Genomic DNA, 17,125 nt, shown 5'->3' with positions numbered 1-17,125 from the left:
AGCCTCTGAGCCCCACTGTACAGACCCTGGTGATAGCCCAGACCCACTGTGTGCCAGCTAGAATGTCACAGGAGGAGGAAGGGGTGGAGGTTAAGCGAGTGGGTTTTCCAAGTGTCATCGACTAGCGACTGGAGAAACAAAATGTGGTATGTACATACAGTGGAATATTACTCAGACTTAAAAAATAATGAAATTCTGGCCTGTGTTACAACATGGACGAGCCTTGAAAACATTATATAAAGTGAAATAAGCCGGACACCAAAAGACAAATATTGGTGGTTCCATTTGTATGAAACCTAGAATAGGCAAATTCATAGAAACAGAAAGTAGACTGGTGGTCACAGGGTCTGAGGGGACACGGGAAGGAGAGTTAGTGTTTAATGGGTAGAGAATTTCAGTTTGGGAAGGAAGATGGAAAACTTCTAAAGATGGATGGTGGTGACGGTTGCACAAAAGTCTGAATGCACGTCACACTGAAGGCACAGCCAGTGAGCTCTACACTTGAAAATGGTCAACATGCTCACTAAATATATATTTATTACATCTATAAACACAAGCACACACACAAAGCTATAGAGTGAGTGTGTATTTTAGAGCCCAGATGTCTGGCTTTGAGTCCTGGATCTGCCACTTACCAAGCTGTGTGGCCTTGGGAAAGTTACTTAAATCTGTGCCTTGGTTTCCTTCTCTACAGTAGGGGATGGAATAATATGTGCATCATAGGATTATTGTGAGAATTAGATGAATCAGTATGTGTAAAGCTCTAAGAATACACCTGAAAGGGAGTCAGTGCTCAATTAAATTGTTGGCTATTATCATTGGCAAGTCTGCCCTTCTGGGGCTGACACTACCAACCTTCTCCTGACTCAGCTCTCGCCAGCACCCGCTCTAGTCCCCTTGTATCCTCACTCAGTTTAGACGTCACTTCCTCCAGGAAGCCTCCCTGATGTTCCCCTACCCAATGCACCCGAGACTTATGTTCACCCACCACAGGCTGAATTGCCCCCAGTAGCACAAGCCACTCTATGGCACCCTGTGATATAACTAGGATGTCCTCTGTCTCCCCTCCCGCACCAAGAACTCCTGAGAGCAGGGCAGAACCAAGTTTATATTTGTGTCTCCAATCTGGTACCTGGTACATGGCAAAGGATGGTGGTTGCCAGGGGTACTAGGGGAGTCTGGGAAGACTCAAATGGGGTGGAGGGATGGAAAGAAGAGAAGAGATAGGAAGGAGGAGGGAGAAGACCCACGAGATCTTTCTACTCAAGAAAAATCATGTTCAGGAAAGACTCTAAAGTATTAAGTACTTATCACACAAGAGAAATGACCAGCAATGGGAACTGAGGCCTATGCTCCTGGGAAGGCCCCGGGTAGCCCCCGCCCCGCTCTGGGCACCCAGTCGGTACCTCCACGAAGAAGGCGGTGGCGGTGATCTTGTGCTTCTCGTCGCCTCGCTCCAGGAGCGGGATGAGCAGGTAGAGGATACGGCACAGCTCCTGGCAGGAGTAGTGCACCATGGCCCTGGGGAGGAGGGGAGCAGTGCCCTCAGGCTCGCCAGCCCCAGGGGGCCCACCGCATGGGGGCCTGGCCCCACACTCAAAACTCTGGGCAAGCCCCAGTCCCCCCGTGTTCCCGCATCCCCAGGGTTTTCCACCTGAACAGGATCTCAGAGCCCATTGGATCACACTGCTTTATTTTACAGGTGGGAAAACTGATAGAGTGGGAAAGCGTCTTGCCCAAGATCACAGAGAAAATCAGTAAGAAAGACAAGGCTATGACCCCTGAATGTGCAGGACCACTCCAGGAGGAAAAGACAGGAAGGAAAGAATTTGAGGACCCACTCACTAGGCACCAGGCAGCAAGCCAGATGCTTTCAAGTCCTTATTGCATTTGATCCTCATCATTACCCTTTGAGGCAGGTTACTGTTGTTAACCCATTTCATAGATGAGGAAACAGAGGCTTTAAGTGTGAATTGCCCAAGGTCATAGAGCTGGAAAATTGTAGAGCTGGCGCCCCAACCCAGGGGTTCCTACTCCAGCTGCCTAGTTCATTCTACGAAGCCAGTGATGTTCCAAGTGTGGCCCCTGGATCAGCAGTATCAGCATCACCTGGGAACTTGTAAAAAAAAATGCACATTCTCAAGCCCCCATCCCAGACTAACTGAATTAGAAACTCTAGAAGTGGGGCCCAGCCATCAGTGTTTTAACAAGCCCCGTAGATGATTCGCCCTCAAGTCTGCACTACGCTCTGTTAGTCAGTGAATCCAGAAGAGTGTGTCAGCCATGCATAGAGTCTGGAATAAGACAGCCTGGGTTCAAACTCTGTTACCACTAGCTGTGTCACTTTGGGCAAATCACCCAGCTTCTCTGGGCCTCAGATTCCTTATGGGTAACTCTGGGGAAGTAATAGCGTCATTTCACCAGTCATTGCTGTTGTTATTATTCAGTCGTAAGTCACATCTGACTGTTTGCGACCCTGTGGACTGCCGCACACCAGGCTTCCCTGTCCTTCACCATCTCCCAGAGTTTGCTTGGACTCATGTCCGTTGATTTGGTTGTGCCATCCAACCATCTTATTCTCTGTCACCCCCTTCTCCTCCTGCACTCAGTCAGTCATGGTGAGTGTTAAATGAACAGTCTGTGAATAGACGGCTCTCTGCAAGGTGCCTGGAGCATGCAAGTGCTCAATAAATACAGTTGTATCTTGAGACCCAAGGGGAGCGCACCATCCTGGACACTCAGGCTGCAGGACTAAGAAGCAGGATCTTCCTGCAGGAACCACATTAGTGAAATCAAGGTGAACCAGCCCCCATATCTCCTTTCCCTAAGGGAGGCTGTGTGTGGCTGAGGGGAAGAGCCTTGATCTTGGGCAGGGGCTTATTTCCCAGCCTTGCCACTTCCAGGCTGTGTGTACCTTTGGTGCATAACTATCCCTCTCTGAACCTTGGCACTCTCCCCTGAAAAATGTGCATTAATAATCCTTGCCCCACAAGTCAGCATAATGAAAACAGAAGCAAATGTGTTGAACTCTTACTATATGCAGAGGCTGTTCAAAGTATTTTAATCCTCACCCCAAAGCTCAGAGGTGAGTCCTGTTATTGTACTGCTGATGGGGAAACTGAGACACAGAGAAGGAAAGGGACTCTGCCCTAGGTCACACAGCGGGGAAATGGTAAGCTGGGATTCCCAAGCAGGCAGACCTGCTCTCAGACCACATTCTAAACTGCTCGGCTAGACCATCATTTCTGCATTAGCATGGGAATTAAACTAATACTGTGGTGAGAAAGGTGCTTTATAAATAAGCCAAGCAGCTCCACAATGCCAGGTACTGTTACAACCACAGTTTGTAGAGCACAGGTCATCCTTCACATTTGTATTGTCTGCTTGCTGATGGAGACAATACTCTGCTGATCTTAGAGAAGAGGTGATAGAGCAAGGGAAGGGTCTTGCCCAGAAAGAGATGCAAACCCAAGTCTGTCTGAAGACACTGAGGTCTCTTCCCTCCCTTTGACCCCTGCCCCGGGGTCCTCACCTGGCCAGCAGGGACACTCCACGGTGGTGGTTCTCTGCCTGCCCCATAAGCTCCCAGCCGCCCTGGTCCTCCAGAAAGTTAGCCTCGTATGAGCAGCCCATCTTCAGCAGCAGGGTTTTCACCACTTTGACCACCCAGCTGCCAAGACAAGGGGGGCTGAGATCTCATGTCACCCTGCTCCCAGCAGGCCAGACCTTAATATATAAAGAGCTCTTACAAATAAATAAGAAAAATTCCCCAAAGTCCTATATACAATTAGGCAAAGAACAAGAACAGTTGCTCACAGAAAAGGAAATAGAAATGGCATTTAAACTCAACCACATTCATAGTAAGAGAAATGCAATCTAAAATGACAGCAAAATACCTTTTTTTTTTTTAACTTTCAGATTGGCAAAGATGATGGCAAAGTTGTGGGGAAATGAAGTGTCATATACTACTGGCAAGCTGGGTGCTTTAGGAGGTACTTCATTTCCTTTCACTCACTGATCAAGAACTTTTTCCACCATATCTTCCTGTTCCATCATAACAGTTAAACACAGAAACCTTTTGATGCACCCATTCTACTTTCAGGAATTCATCCTATGTGTACAGTCACATGTAAATATCAAGACATATAAACAGCCTCACTCATGGCAGCGTTGCTTGTAAAAGGCTGTGACGCCCCTAAATCAAGAGGATCCTGGTTAAGTGAATGGTGGTATATTATAATCTACACAGAGGGATATTATGTGGCTGTCAAAAATAATGAGGCAGCTCTGTGTGTGATGATCTCAAAGATACAGTATATAATAAAAGCAGAAATATGTAACTATGTAAGGTTCACTACCACGGGTGTGAAAGTAGAGAATGAAAGCACGTTGGCTTAGCTCTGCATCAACCCTGTCCGAAGGGCAAGAAAGAACCCGGGCCTTATGAAAGAAAACTGGGGTAAAGAGAGGAACAGAGACTGCTTTTACTGTCTTTGAAGATTTTTACTCATGTGCCTATATTAACTGTTCCAATTAACAAATGAAAATCAAATAGTTCAGCCGTGGTTATATATCTAATACAAATCATATGTCTAGGGAGGGAGGAGGAAAATTGAAATGGTGATCTCCTTGAAGAAGGCTGATTTCTTGCTGCCATCCAGCCCTAAGCAGAGAACATATACAGCAGATGTTCACAAATAGCTTTCGAACACAACTGGCTCTGTCTCATGAAAGTGCACTTCTGTTTTCCTTTCTAGCCGCGGAGCTAATTTCTACCAATCAGTTGCCCTAAAGACTGTCGTAAGAGCCTTTGCTGGTGGCTGTCCCTCTGCTGGGGACAGCAGGAACATACCGAACAGGGACGAAGCCAGGGGTCTGGGCGTCCTTCTTGGCATCCTTGCGGGAAGCCACGCGGCCGGGAAGGCTGAGGCCGATGTGGTAATGGACCTGAATGAGCAGGGCCAGGAGCAGTTGTGGATAGATGCGCCTCACACGGCCCATGCAGCTGTTGACGGACAGGAGCTCACACAGGCCACTGGCTGCCTGGAGGTGGAGGGGAAGCTGGTGAGACGTCACCACCCACCATCCCAGCACTCCTGACCAGGCCTGGGCTGATTCTCTAGGAGGTTGGTCCTTGATCTTTGCTCTTCTCTGGCCCAACATGGACAAGACCAGGTTCCCCCACCACTGCATCCAGGCCCTCTGCGTGAGCCCTGCACAGTGTCACAGCGACACTTTGCTGTTGACACAGCCCTGAAAGAATCATGGTGGAAGGATTTCTTCCCACATTTATGAGGTAGAGTCTTGACCCCACTGTGCAGGGCAGGAGACAAGATCAGAGGGGGGAAGGGACTTGCCCAAAGATACCCAGCCCCTTGGGGCAGAGCTGAGGCTTGATCCCAGGTTTTCAGATTACAGGAGCCCTGCCTCTTACTGGTTCATAACATCGGTGCCCGGTCTGTAAGGTGGGGTATCAGTTGCCTCTTTGTTGGGGGCTGTTAAAACTAGACTTCCCTCACTGTCTCCTCTGAATGACTTGAGAATATGCCAACACACAGTGATCAGAGGAGTGGGTGATGCCCAAACCAAGGATGGAATGGGCGCTGGTGCCCTAGTCACAGAACTCAGTGCTGGGGGAGAGAGGCAGAGAGATCCAGAGGTAAAGCATGGGATTCGGGGGCAGGAGATCTGGGTCTGAGTCCTGGCTCCACCACTCAGTAGCCGTGTGGCCTTAGGTGAGACATGGAATGTCTCTGAGCATCAGTGTCTTCCTGTGTTAAGGGGTAATACCACCCGCTCCTCCATCCACCATGTCTCTGTTTTCTGGCTTTCCTCTACCAGACTGTCTTGCTCTCTGCTGAATCCCCGGAAACTGATGAGTATGCTTGGCACATAGTAGGTGCTTAATGTTTGTTGAATAAATAAATCAACCCAACAAAAACATTTTTTGAGTGTCTACTGTATGCGCTGAATTCAGGCATCTCATAGATTAATCAAATGAGCCACTCTATACACACACTATTGTTAGATCACAACTGGGGTGAACTCTTCCAAGAGAAGTATGTGATGTGTATGTGTTCAGTCTTGTCCAACTCTGCGACCCCATGGACTGTAGCCCACCAGGCTCTTCTGTCCGTGGGATTCCCCAGGCAAGAATACTGGAGTGGGTTGCCATTTCCTCCTCCAGGGGATCGCCCTCACCCAGGGATTGAACCCACGTCTCCTGCATTGGCAGGCAGATTCTCTACCACTGAGCCACCTGGGAAAGAAAGTTTAATACGCACAGATTTGATCTGGTCAGAGTGGGCTTCCCTGAGGAGGTGGATAGCTTAAGAGACAAGGGATGAGAAGAAGTTAATTTGGCAGACAGAAATCTAGGTCGAGAAAACAGCATGTGCAAAGGCCCTGTGACCAAAGATAGCACAGTGATCAAGAAGGCCTGACAAAGAGTAATGAGGTTGGAGCCAGGCAGGCAAGAGGAGCACACAGCACACTGAGGCCAGCGAGGGTTGCAGAGCCCAGCAGCACCAGCAGGAGCTCTGTGCTACCCTCAAGGGCAATGGGAAGCCACAGAGAGAGTTGGGAAGAGGAGATGTGCATTTCTCAATGATTTTCTTAGCTGTGATACAGATGGGAGGGGCTGGAGTGGAAGCAGGGAGGTGAATGGGGTGTTATCCAGCTGGCTAGGACCAGGGTGGTGCTGACAGAGCCAGAGAGAAATCTGTCTGTCCACTCAGCCCCCTTCCCGCATCAGAGCCCGTTCCCTCCGTGTTCCCAGGGCCAGCCTCTGAGAGTGGCAGAAGATGCGCTTAGACATTTTATGTCTCTAAAAAGAAGAGATGAGTTACCTCATTTAATTTTCATAACTGCCATACAAGGTAGATGTTGTTTCTATTTACAGATGCAGAGACTGAGCCTCAGAGAGGTGCGGTGACTTGCTCAGGTTACAGAGCAAGGCCAGTTCTCAGCCTAAGGTGTGTGAGTCCCTGGTCATTCAGTCCCAGGCCATTCCAGGCTGCCGCGGTCTCTGTAAGTAGCAGCAGGATGATGCTGCTGGTGGTCCGGTGGATCACAAACAAGAGCCCGGGGACAGACTTGCTCAAGGCCACCCACTTAGCTCCGGGTAGAGCCAGGCACTAGAAGATGGGTGTGCAGAGCTCAGCGAGAGCAGGAGGAGGACGTGTTGGGGCAGTGATGGGGCCGCTGGGCACGGGAGGAAGCGGGCAGAAGGAGAGCTCCTCACCGCCAGGGGCACAATGGAGGCCCGGCCCTTCTTGGTCACGGGCTTCTCCTTCAGGCTGGTCAGGAGCAGGTCCAGGAGGTCTCGGACGTCACAGCTGGGCTTGCGCAGTATCAGCTGTCTCCACATCTCTGCTCCATTGCTGACAGGCCAAGAGCAGGGATGGTTAGCGGGGACAAGGGCAGTGGGGCCAACCCTGCCGCCGAATTATTTTGGGAGGTAGAAGGAAAGAAGCCTTTGAAATCGCATCCATGAGTGTGCCGAAAATTTTCTTGAATGATCTAAGAAGCCTGGGGCTAACAATGATCAAAAACCTACTCAGGTACTTTGCCAGGTGTTTTGCATACAAGTTATGACTTCAGCAAATGTTGAGCATCTGCTATCTGCCAGCAGACATGAGCAAGATAGTCCAGAAACTCAGGGTCACTGAGTTCTTACAGGGCCCCTCACAGTGGATTGTCAGTCTCATTTTGCAGATGCGGAGTTAAGGCTCAGAGAGGTAAAATCACTGACCCAAGACTGCACAGCTAATGACTACAGAGTCCAGGAGTGACCAGGTCTGACGACTCCAATGCCTGTGCCTGTTCCTCTAGGCCTAGGAGCCCTTCGGGGCCTGGGTCTTGCATTTGTCACATAACGTCAGGGAGCTCCCACTCCTGATCCTTAGAAGGCGATACACCAGGGACTTCCCCAATGCAGCGGACACGAGTTTGATCCTTGCATTTTGGGAAGACGCTGCATGCCGCAAGGCAACTAAGTCCATGTGCCACAGCTTGAGAGTAGCCCCGCTCACCACAACCAGAGAAAGCCTGGGAGCAGCAGCGAAGACCCAGTGCAGCCAAAAATAATAAAAAATTAACAAAAAAATTAAAAACAAAAAAGAAGGCAGTATACCAGTCAGGGAAAAGCATCTGGATTAACCTGCACCAGCCTACAGGTTCTATCCTGGGGAGGTGAAAAGTGCTGACAGCCCAGGGCACTAAAGGGTTAACAAAAACCTTCCATCCCCTGCCCCCCAATCTGGTTAAGAGTTGAACCTTCCATTAACTTTCCAGTTCTGTTCCCCTGGAAACCTGATAAAGATAGTATGTCAACTATGTTGCTAGGCAACATTGCTTATGGTAAAAGTGACCCAATTGGTAAATTGTGTCTGAGTGAAGAACTGCAAATGAACTATAAGGACCACTGGCGACACTGCTGCATTGAGCTTCTCAGGGTGCAGCGACTCTTGTGACTGGGTTTGTCCCTGTGAGAATCTGGGAGGCAAAGTCCAGAGAGTTATAAGAGACTCAAATTCCTTTAAAACCCAAGCCACTCGAGCCACAGTAGCACCTACATCTTTTCAACTGGGAGGCCCAGGGCCAATACTAGCATGAGGAAAGTGAGGCATCCAGGTCTCTACATTTAAGGAGGTCCTCACTCTCAGGCATGCACAGGAGTGGCACTTGTGAGCAAGGCCTCCTTAAATCTCGTCCCAGCTCTGTCTAATCCTCCTGCACAGGCTGCTGTAAGGATACTGCCCTGTCCTACATCCTCCTGAAGTAACTGAAGTCAGATGTGGTCCTGGCAGTCTTGAGTCTGAATGTTTAGTGGCTCTAAGAAGAAAATTCCCTGGCTTGCAGTGAAGCCAGAAAGGGTTAAATTCTTCTGGGTGGGAGATGGGAGTGTGTCACTCCTGCACTGCTCTCCCTGGTTTCTGTGAAGGACACCAGCTCTTCTGGTTAGAAGTGCACCCCACTTGCACAGTTCTGCATAATTCTTTTCCATTCACTCTCAACCAACCGCCTTAAGACGTGGATCACACACTTCTGCCTTGTTTTCATTCAGAGGTATGGGAGCATTTCCTGGGCCAGGAGCCTGGAGCAGCCAGATTTGTCTCTCTTGCCCACAAGCTGATCACCATCTGGCCACAGTCCCCTCTGCCATCAGACCAGAGCTCCCTGAAGTCTGACAACATGGAGCACAAGGCATGCACTCAGCGTGACTGGCTGCTTTACTGATCTTGCCCACCCATTCGGGGTGAGAATGTGGGTGTTATTTTCTCCTTTTACATATGGGGAAAAACTGAAGCCCAGAGAGGGCAATAAAGCTACCCAAGACCACACAGCATCTGGAGGCAGTTAGAAACAACATTCAGTTCTTTTTCCCATGGCATCATTGAAGAGCTCTGGGCTTGGAGTTGGTCAGATCTGAGTTTAGGTCATCATTCTGCTGCTTGTTCAGTAGGTTCCTAAGGCTAGAAACTTTCTGTGAGCCTCAGTTTCCTTATCTGTAGAATGGGGTTATTACGCTTGTGAGAGAACAAATAAATGTGCAGCACAGACCCCTGGCAGGAAGGGCTTAAGGGTTGTCATAAGCAACATAGATCATGGAGGTGGGACCACTGGGAGGGCAAGGGACTCCCCTGGGTAGAAGGAGGGATTCCCAGCCCGGGAATAGGGGGCTGTATCAACTCTCTGAGAGACAGTGGCTGGAAGCACCCATCACTTGGTACCTGTCCAGTGGGAGGGGACACATGAGCAGGGCGACGACAACCTCGGTCATGAAGGAGCTGGCCAGGAGAGAGACGGGCAGCAGAGCCACCTCGCGGGCCCGCGGCTCCTGGATGTGGCTCAGGCACACGTAGATGCCGTGCATGATTTCGGGGATCTGGGGCGCAGCCAGACAACCAGGGAGCAGGCAGAGGGCCAAGCGGAGAAGCCAAGGGGGACAGGGGAGCAGGGAGGTGGGAGGAGGGAGAAGAGGGCGATGCGGAAGAGGAGGGCACAGAGGGGAGAAGTGGGGAGACGGGCAGGCAGAGCGCCTGCCCTTTCCCTGGAGACAGCTTGTCTGCACTGCCCTCCCGCACCCCTCATCAGAGAGTTGAGCTCTTGGGGGCTGATAAGCAAGTTGAGAGCATCTAGAACTCATTCACCACCCACCCTGCCCTACCTGCAGGATTAGCGAGCCCTGTGGGGTCTCCCAGCCCAGCCCCTGTCCCCAGGGGGCCTTACCACCTCCAGAGCCCTGTGTCGGTACCACTCCAGCACCGAGCTGAGCGTGACCTCCGAGGCTAGCTGCATCATCTCCCCTGAGTCCTTCCCCCGAGCCTCGGAGCCACCTTTCAGCCCTTCCAAGGCTGCTAGCAGCAGGTCCTTTACCTGCTGGGGCCCCAGGAAATCTCCGAATTCCTGAAACAAAGGCAGAGAGATCCTGACACACGTGGGCAGACCCGGAGTGAGTCCTGCATCTATGCACAAACACCGCCAGACACAGGCAGAGGTCAGCAAAGGGACCACATACTCAGTTAATCATTGAGTGTCAAACCCTTTGAGGAACTGTGACAAAAAGAGGGGGTGACATGACCCCTGCCCCTCCAGAACTGGGTGCCACATGCTATGGCACAGACCAGAGGGATAGGGAGCCCACAGGATGGACCTATGTGGTTGAGGAAGGCATGTAAAGAAATATAAGGGGGATTGAGCCTAGAGGGCTGGAAGGAGAGGAGGCGGCACTAGGGCGGGCTGGTGCTGCCCCTCCTCCCTCGCCCCCATCCCCCAGGAAGGCCCAGGGCTAGTGGGCAGCAGGTGGTCACCGCAATCACACGAAGAATGTTCTGGCATGGGCTGACAGGGTTGTAGGGCCCCAGGAAACGCTTGTTGCTCTCATACAGCTCCTTCTTATTGGTCTCTTCCTTATCTCTGGCTCCTGCAAAACAAGAACCTTTTCAGTGAGACCTCACTACCTATTTTGTTTCTTAACTTTTTGCTAAACATGGATGTCAAATGTGCATAAATCGTACGTAACCAGCATGATAAATCTTCTTGATGAGCACATCTGTGTAGCTTTCACCCAAGTCAAGAAACAGAACACAGTCAACAAGCCCAGAAGGCCCTCCTATGCCCCTGTTTCAGACCATAATCCCCCTCCCCAACGCCTGTTCTGACTTCTAATTCCACAGGTTAGAGCTCCTTGCTGTTGGACGTCATATAAATGGACTCCTACTCTATGTTATCCTTTATGTCTTGCTTTCACTCAACATTTATGTGGGTGAGCTTCACCCATATTGTTGCAAGCCGCGTGGGTTCATTCATCCCCAGTGCTGTACAACGCTACACATATGAATAGCTACCATTTACTGGCCTGCTGTTCTACTTGTGATAGACATTTGGGTTGTTTCTAGCTGTTATAGGTAGTGTTGATATGAATGTTCTAGTATATCAAGTCCACGCTTTTTGTAGGCGTGTAGCTAGAAGCAGAGGCTTCCCAGGTGGCTCAGTGGTAAAGATTACGCCTGCCAATGCAGGAGACATGGGTTCAATCTCTGGGTCGGGAAGATCCCCTGGAGAAAGAAAGGGCAATACACTCCAGTATTCTTGCCTGGGAAATCCCACGGACAGAGGAGCCTGGCAGGCTACAGTCAACGGGGTCTCAGAAGGGTCAGAGACCTAGCAGCTAAACAACAATAGCAGCAACAAGCTAAAAGTGAAATTGTGTCCTAAGGTGGGTAGAGGTTCTGCTTTAGAGGGTATTGCCAAAGTTCTCCACAGTGGGGACCAGTTATGCTCCCACCAGCAGTGTGTGAGAGTTTAGTAGCTTCACATCTTGCTAGTGAATTTTCTGTTCCATTTTTGCTGGGTGTGTGAAAACACCTCTTTTTTAAACTGCAGTTCCCTTACCCCTGGTATTCCCAACCTCGCTTTCCTATTTTTTTCTTCTTTCTTTGATACTCATCATCATCTGACTTACTATATATATTACTTCTTTATTTTGTTCATCGTGTTCTGACAACAAGAAGATAAGCTCAACAGGAGGACTACTGATTTTTTTTTTCCTTCTGTGTCCCCAGTGCCTAGAATAGTACCTGCAAATTGGAGATCCTTATGTTCTGCGGAAGGAAACACATTTCAGGCACATTTCCTGAGTCTCATGGTGGCCCTACCTGGATTCCTCAGCATGTACAAGATACAAGACGTGGGCTTGAGGAAGGGTCATTGAGGCAGAATAGCATACAGACCAAGCAAGCAGGTTGTCTGCAAAAAGAAGGAGCTTGAGGCCTGATTTCAGGCAGTGTGCGTGCATGCTAAATCGCTTCAGTCATGTCCAACTCTTTGTGATCTCATGGACGTAGCCCACCAGGCTCTTGTGTCCGTAGGATTCTCCAGGAAGAACGCTGGAGCAGGTTGCCATGCCCTCCTCCAGGAGATCTTCCAGACTGAACCCACATCTCCCGCATCTCCTGCACTGGCAGATGGGTTCTTTGTCACTAGCACTACCTGGGAGGCCTAGTGTCAGGCAGACCAAGGTTCAGATCCTAGCTTTGCTGCTTCCTACAGTCCAGAGGCCTGCATAAATCACTCCTTGAGAATCTAACAGTGGGAATTTGTCCTTAGAGTCACCACATAAAATACAAAATACCCATCTGAACTTCAGATAAACCAGCAATTTTAGCAAAAGTATGTCCTAAATATACCAAAAGGTATTTACTGTTTTTCTGAAATTTGTATTTAACTGAGTGTCCGATATTTTTATTTGCTAAATCTGGCAATACTAATTGAGTGTATACTATTCCTGTCCCCAAGACTGAACATTAACATGACGTATATCACCTTTATCCATCACTCAGAAGATCTATGTGGCTCTTGGGCAGAAGGGAAAGTCTCCTAGGGACTAAATCTTTGCCCCAGATGCTAGAGAACAAGAAGAGCAGGGATACCATATAGATCCCAAAAGACTGAAACTAATAAGATGGGAGGGATGGGGGGAAAAAAATCTTTGTTGGCCCATAATGTGTGGAACGAGCTGGTCATTTTACACATATGATCTCATTTAATCTTCCAAAAAGCTTGTGGTTTGCATCCTACTGTGTCCTTTTTACAAATGAAGAAACCCAGGCCTCAACAGGAAAAGTACTTGCCTGAATTTGTATAGTTAGGAGGGGCCAGAGCTAGGTCTGGTACCCAGGTCACTCTGCTTCCAGAGCCAGGGGACTTTAAACAATGTGCCAAGGTCCCTTGGTTTGGAGCAGAGTTGGGACTCTGGGGAAAGGGGGGAGGCAAGTAACAGTCAATACTGCACCCCTCGAGGTGCAGTGAGTGCCAGCTGGGTTTCTGTGTCAGCCCTTACCACATCATTAGCTTCCCGCAGCTCTTTCAGAGATGTTCTCCTGCCTACAGGTTTTAGCCACTCCAGATTCCAAGATAGGACCTGTTCTTTGTTCACTCATCCAATACATGTTCACTGAGCACCCACCATGTGCCAGGCCCAGGGCGAGATCTTGGGCACACCATGGGGAAGAGACATAGACTCAAATGAACTATAAACTAACAGGGAAGACAGACCAAACACCAGGGCACTGGGGCTGTTGTTCCTGGCTGCACACGGTGGCATGGGAATGTGAACATGAGAATCACAAGTTAAACTAGGAAGGAACAGAAGAGGCTTATATAGAAGCATTGCTTAAACCAAAATGTGTTTGTCACCTCTGTCTCCTAGTTCTGTGGGGACTAAACTTCACACTGATTTCCAGACCTCTCTGAACTTTGCGTTGGTCTCTTCCATCTCCCACCAGTGCCTTGTTGCCAAGGGTCCACTCAATTCCGAGGCTGAGTACCTGGCTCAAAAGCCTTGTGTTAGAGGCACGCCAAAGGGCTTACGTTTTTGAAGCTCCAAGATGGTATAGAGGATGGTGATGCCGTCCAGAGCTTCACGGCCGATCTCCTCATCAGGATCCCCGATGCGAATGATGAGCCTCCCCAGAAGAAGCCCCAGTGCCGGGAATCCCGAGGACATCTGTTTGTGTCATGATCTTAGGGACTGAGACTTATAGGTTCAATAATGCTATACAGTAAATGGTGAACAGAGCTAGATGGCCTGGCCCGGAGAGCTGAATCCTCTGAGGAGTGAGGCCCACCTAGGAATCTCGGGGCGGATGCATGGGCTCCCTCAGAGCTGAGAACATTCTCCCTAGCAGTCCTCCCCTCCTCCCTCCCAGAGCCACTCACAAGGAAAGGCGGGGTCAGAAGCGCGTGGTTCAACACAGAGACACTGATTTTCACAGCCCGTGCTCTCTCATGGGCCTTCCCAGAGTTCATCCAGGGCCCCAGGGGCTGTGGGGAAAAGGGTACAACTCAGAGCTACGAGCCGGATGCTAGCCTCTGCCCCCTGGATGGGCAGAACAGCCTTCACCAATTATCAGGAAGCTTCTGAGGGAGAGCATCAAAGCAACCCACAGCAGCCCTCCTCCTCTTCTTAGAGCATAGGGACTCATGGGGTCCAGAAGCTGAGGACAGAATGGAAGACCAGAGGGAGGGCAAAGGTCAATGGGAGAGAGACGAAAGGTGGAGAGTCTTGAAGATAGGCGAGAGGCATAAGGACAAGAATTTAGAAAGCAAGGATATGGGAGCAGTTATCACAGGAGTCGCAGGAGTACAGGGGAGAGGGAGAAGGAGTTTGGGACACGACCTGTGAGGCGGGCAGGGAAGCAGAAATCTGGCACAAGATTACATCCTGAAGTCAAATCACTCTTTCTGGGTCCAGACCCCCAGCCCCAGTTCTCCTGATCAATTCCCCATCCTCCTCCACCCTTCTCCTCCCTGCCTCCATACCTCCAAGATGCTCTTCAGCCCAGCAGGAGTGGGGTCCTCAACAAAGAGGGCATTGAGAAGTGTCTGCAGGGCATTCAAGGTCTGACAGTAAAGTATCTGTGAACACGGAGAGGACCAAGTCACTAGGGAGCCTCTGGGGCAGACCCCAACCCCAGGCAACCCCTGATGCGGGTCAGGGGAGGAAGGGGTACTCAAGCCCAGGAGTGCTGCTTTCTAGTCCCACCATGTGAGACTAACCTTGATGTGCGATATGGGGCAACTGGCTTGCCCTCCATGGGTTACAGGTTCTTTATGGAGAAACTGGTAATTATTATCCGTGAACTCCTTAGCTTACAAGGGCAAGAAGAATTACAGAGAATCTACCACGGGCTAGGGGATTGCCTCGTAATTGGCACAACTCTATCACTCTGTCCTCAAAGTGTTTTTCTCACTGTGCAAATGAGGAGATGTTCTTTAAAAACTATTTACTTATTTGACTGTGCCTGGTCTTAGCTGTGGCATGCAGGATCTTTAGTTCTTTAGTTGAAGCATGTGGGATCTAGTTCCCCTGCCAGGGATTGAACCCCAGCCCTCTGCACTGGGAACTCAGAGTCTTAGCCACCGGACCACCAGGGAAGTCCCAGGAAGAGACGCTTGTCCAAGGTCACGGAACCGAAGTTTCAATTCATGAGGAGCATAAGAAGACGGGTGGGAAAATGCTCAAGAACCGTGAGGGCTAGATCAATGGACAACCAGCCCTACTTGTGTTATTGTCTCCGAGGAAGTGTTCTGATTCCTTTTAAAATCACCACTCCTAGATCCAAATAGATTTTCTAAGTTACCCCTTCCAAGAGTCAGCTCTCTCCTCCCCAGTTGTTTGTTCCTTCCCCAGTCACACCACAGTCCTGAAATTGCCTTAGGAGGGTGCAGGCATGACACCCACACAAGGCTAAGGGGTGTCTTTGAGGCCCTCTCTCCCTGCCTCTCTTCTTCCCATCATCTCCACATCTTCCTTCCAGGTCGTCTTCGTCCAGGCTTCCTGAGTCTGAGCACACCAGGCTTACACCACAACCACCAAGGAAGCCTTGTTCACCAACTCCCTCCTCCTACCTGCCCGTCTGCAGTCCATCACTGTGCAGCACTGACCTCTGCTGGCCTTTCCTGGTACTACAAGAAGGCTGCAGGCTCTCTTCCTACCCATCCCTGCCTCCCCTTTGGGTCTCCTCTCAAGTGCTCCACCTCCAAGACTCAGAGCCATCACGCTGCGGCTGGTCTGGCTCCAGCTGCTCTCACCTCAGCCTCTGGACTCCAGCCACTCTGCCTTCTTATCATCCTTGCAGTCATCACGTTCTCTCCGCCCTCAGGCTGCTGCACAGGCCGTTCCCTCGGCCTCTCGCTCTCCTTCGGCCACCCTCTTCAGCTAGTTAACTCTTCTAAACCTCTCGCCTCTAGCATCACGACCTCAGAACCCCAACACGGTCAGGTTCCCTCCATTTCAGACTCTCAATAGTATCATGTACTTCTTGCTTGCACCGAGTACTGTTGTAATTCTGCATTTATTTGTATGATACTTTGATAATCTGCCCCTCAGCCCTACAGTGTCTCAGCCCTGTACTTCTGGATCAGGTATCAGTTAAAACTTGCTGGATAAAAGGATGTAAGCCTGTGGCTCACTCAGAGCTGAAATATCTCTCCCTAACCTCCCCCACTGACCCCATTCCACATGCAGGGTCTCCTCTGATCACTCTTCCAGGGGCCATCCTGCAGGGGGTTGAAGGTGCTCATGAGAGCCCCTTGAGGTTCTACTTCCAGGCCTCAACACAAACTTGCCCAATCCTCAGGCCTTTTCTTCCTGATCCTGGCCACTTCCTGAGCCATGCCAACATCTGCCCACATCCTTCTCATGGGGCAGAGCCCAACGTGGGCAATGCTTCAGATGAGGGATCCTTTATTCCACAGACTCACTCATTCACCAAATATTTATCAAGTGCTTGCTCGGGCCAGGAGAGGGGAGGTGAATTGCCCAAGCCACTTAAGTAGGAGGTTGAAGATTCCAATCTACCTCTCATAATGCCCTTCCTCTCCTGCTGGGAGTCCAGGGACGTGCCTCCCTCTGAGGACACCAGTCAGCCCCAAGGCCCTGCTTGGGAGGGCCCTGCCTCACCTGTAAGGCATCTGCCTTGGCCTGGTCTTTCTCCTGCATGGCCTGCACGGTGGGCAGGGAGAACACACTCTTCACGCACGTGTTCACCAGCTCCGACCGTTCATGCAAACCCAGGACAGGCTGGGAATGACTGGGGAAGAGACAGAAAGTGAGGGC

The 17,125-nt window shown here is 50.3% G+C and overlaps 1 protein-coding gene across 1 annotated transcript in view; it reads right to left on the bottom strand.

The window, feature by feature from the left end:
- Positions 1 to 17,125, bottom strand: part of MROH7 (maestro heat like repeat family member 7) — a 40,328-nt gene that overhangs the window by 11,185 nt on the left and 12,018 nt on the right. Inside the window, exons 5-15 of the mRNA XM_069570274.1 lie at positions 16,970 to 17,099; positions 14,827 to 14,922; positions 14,224 to 14,328; positions 13,876 to 14,011; positions 10,815 to 10,927; positions 10,234 to 10,410; positions 9,735 to 9,889; positions 7,244 to 7,382; positions 4,853 to 5,043; positions 3,533 to 3,670; positions 1,407 to 1,521 (exon numbers count right to left, since the gene is read on the bottom strand). Of these exons, the coding sequence (XP_069426375.1) occupies positions 1,407 to 1,521; positions 3,533 to 3,670; positions 4,853 to 5,043; positions 7,244 to 7,382; positions 9,735 to 9,889; positions 10,234 to 10,410; positions 10,815 to 10,927; positions 13,876 to 14,011; positions 14,224 to 14,328; positions 14,827 to 14,922; positions 16,970 to 17,099 (1,495 nt within the window). The remainder of the gene's footprint in view (positions 1 to 1,406; positions 1,522 to 3,532; positions 3,671 to 4,852; positions 5,044 to 7,243; positions 7,383 to 9,734; positions 9,890 to 10,233; positions 10,411 to 10,814; positions 10,928 to 13,875; positions 14,012 to 14,223; positions 14,329 to 14,826; positions 14,923 to 16,969; positions 17,100 to 17,125) is intronic.

Source organism: Ovis canadensis, chromosome 1 (genome assembly GCF_042477335.2).
Source record: "Ovis canadensis isolate MfBH-ARS-UI-01 breed Bighorn chromosome 1, ARS-UI_OviCan_v2, whole genome shotgun sequence".
In the NCBI taxonomy this organism is placed as follows: domain Eukaryota; kingdom Metazoa; phylum Chordata; class Mammalia; order Artiodactyla; family Bovidae; genus Ovis; species Ovis canadensis.
The sequence above is the reverse complement of the archived record's forward strand: the minus strand, read 5'-3'. Positions and strand labels throughout refer to the sequence as shown.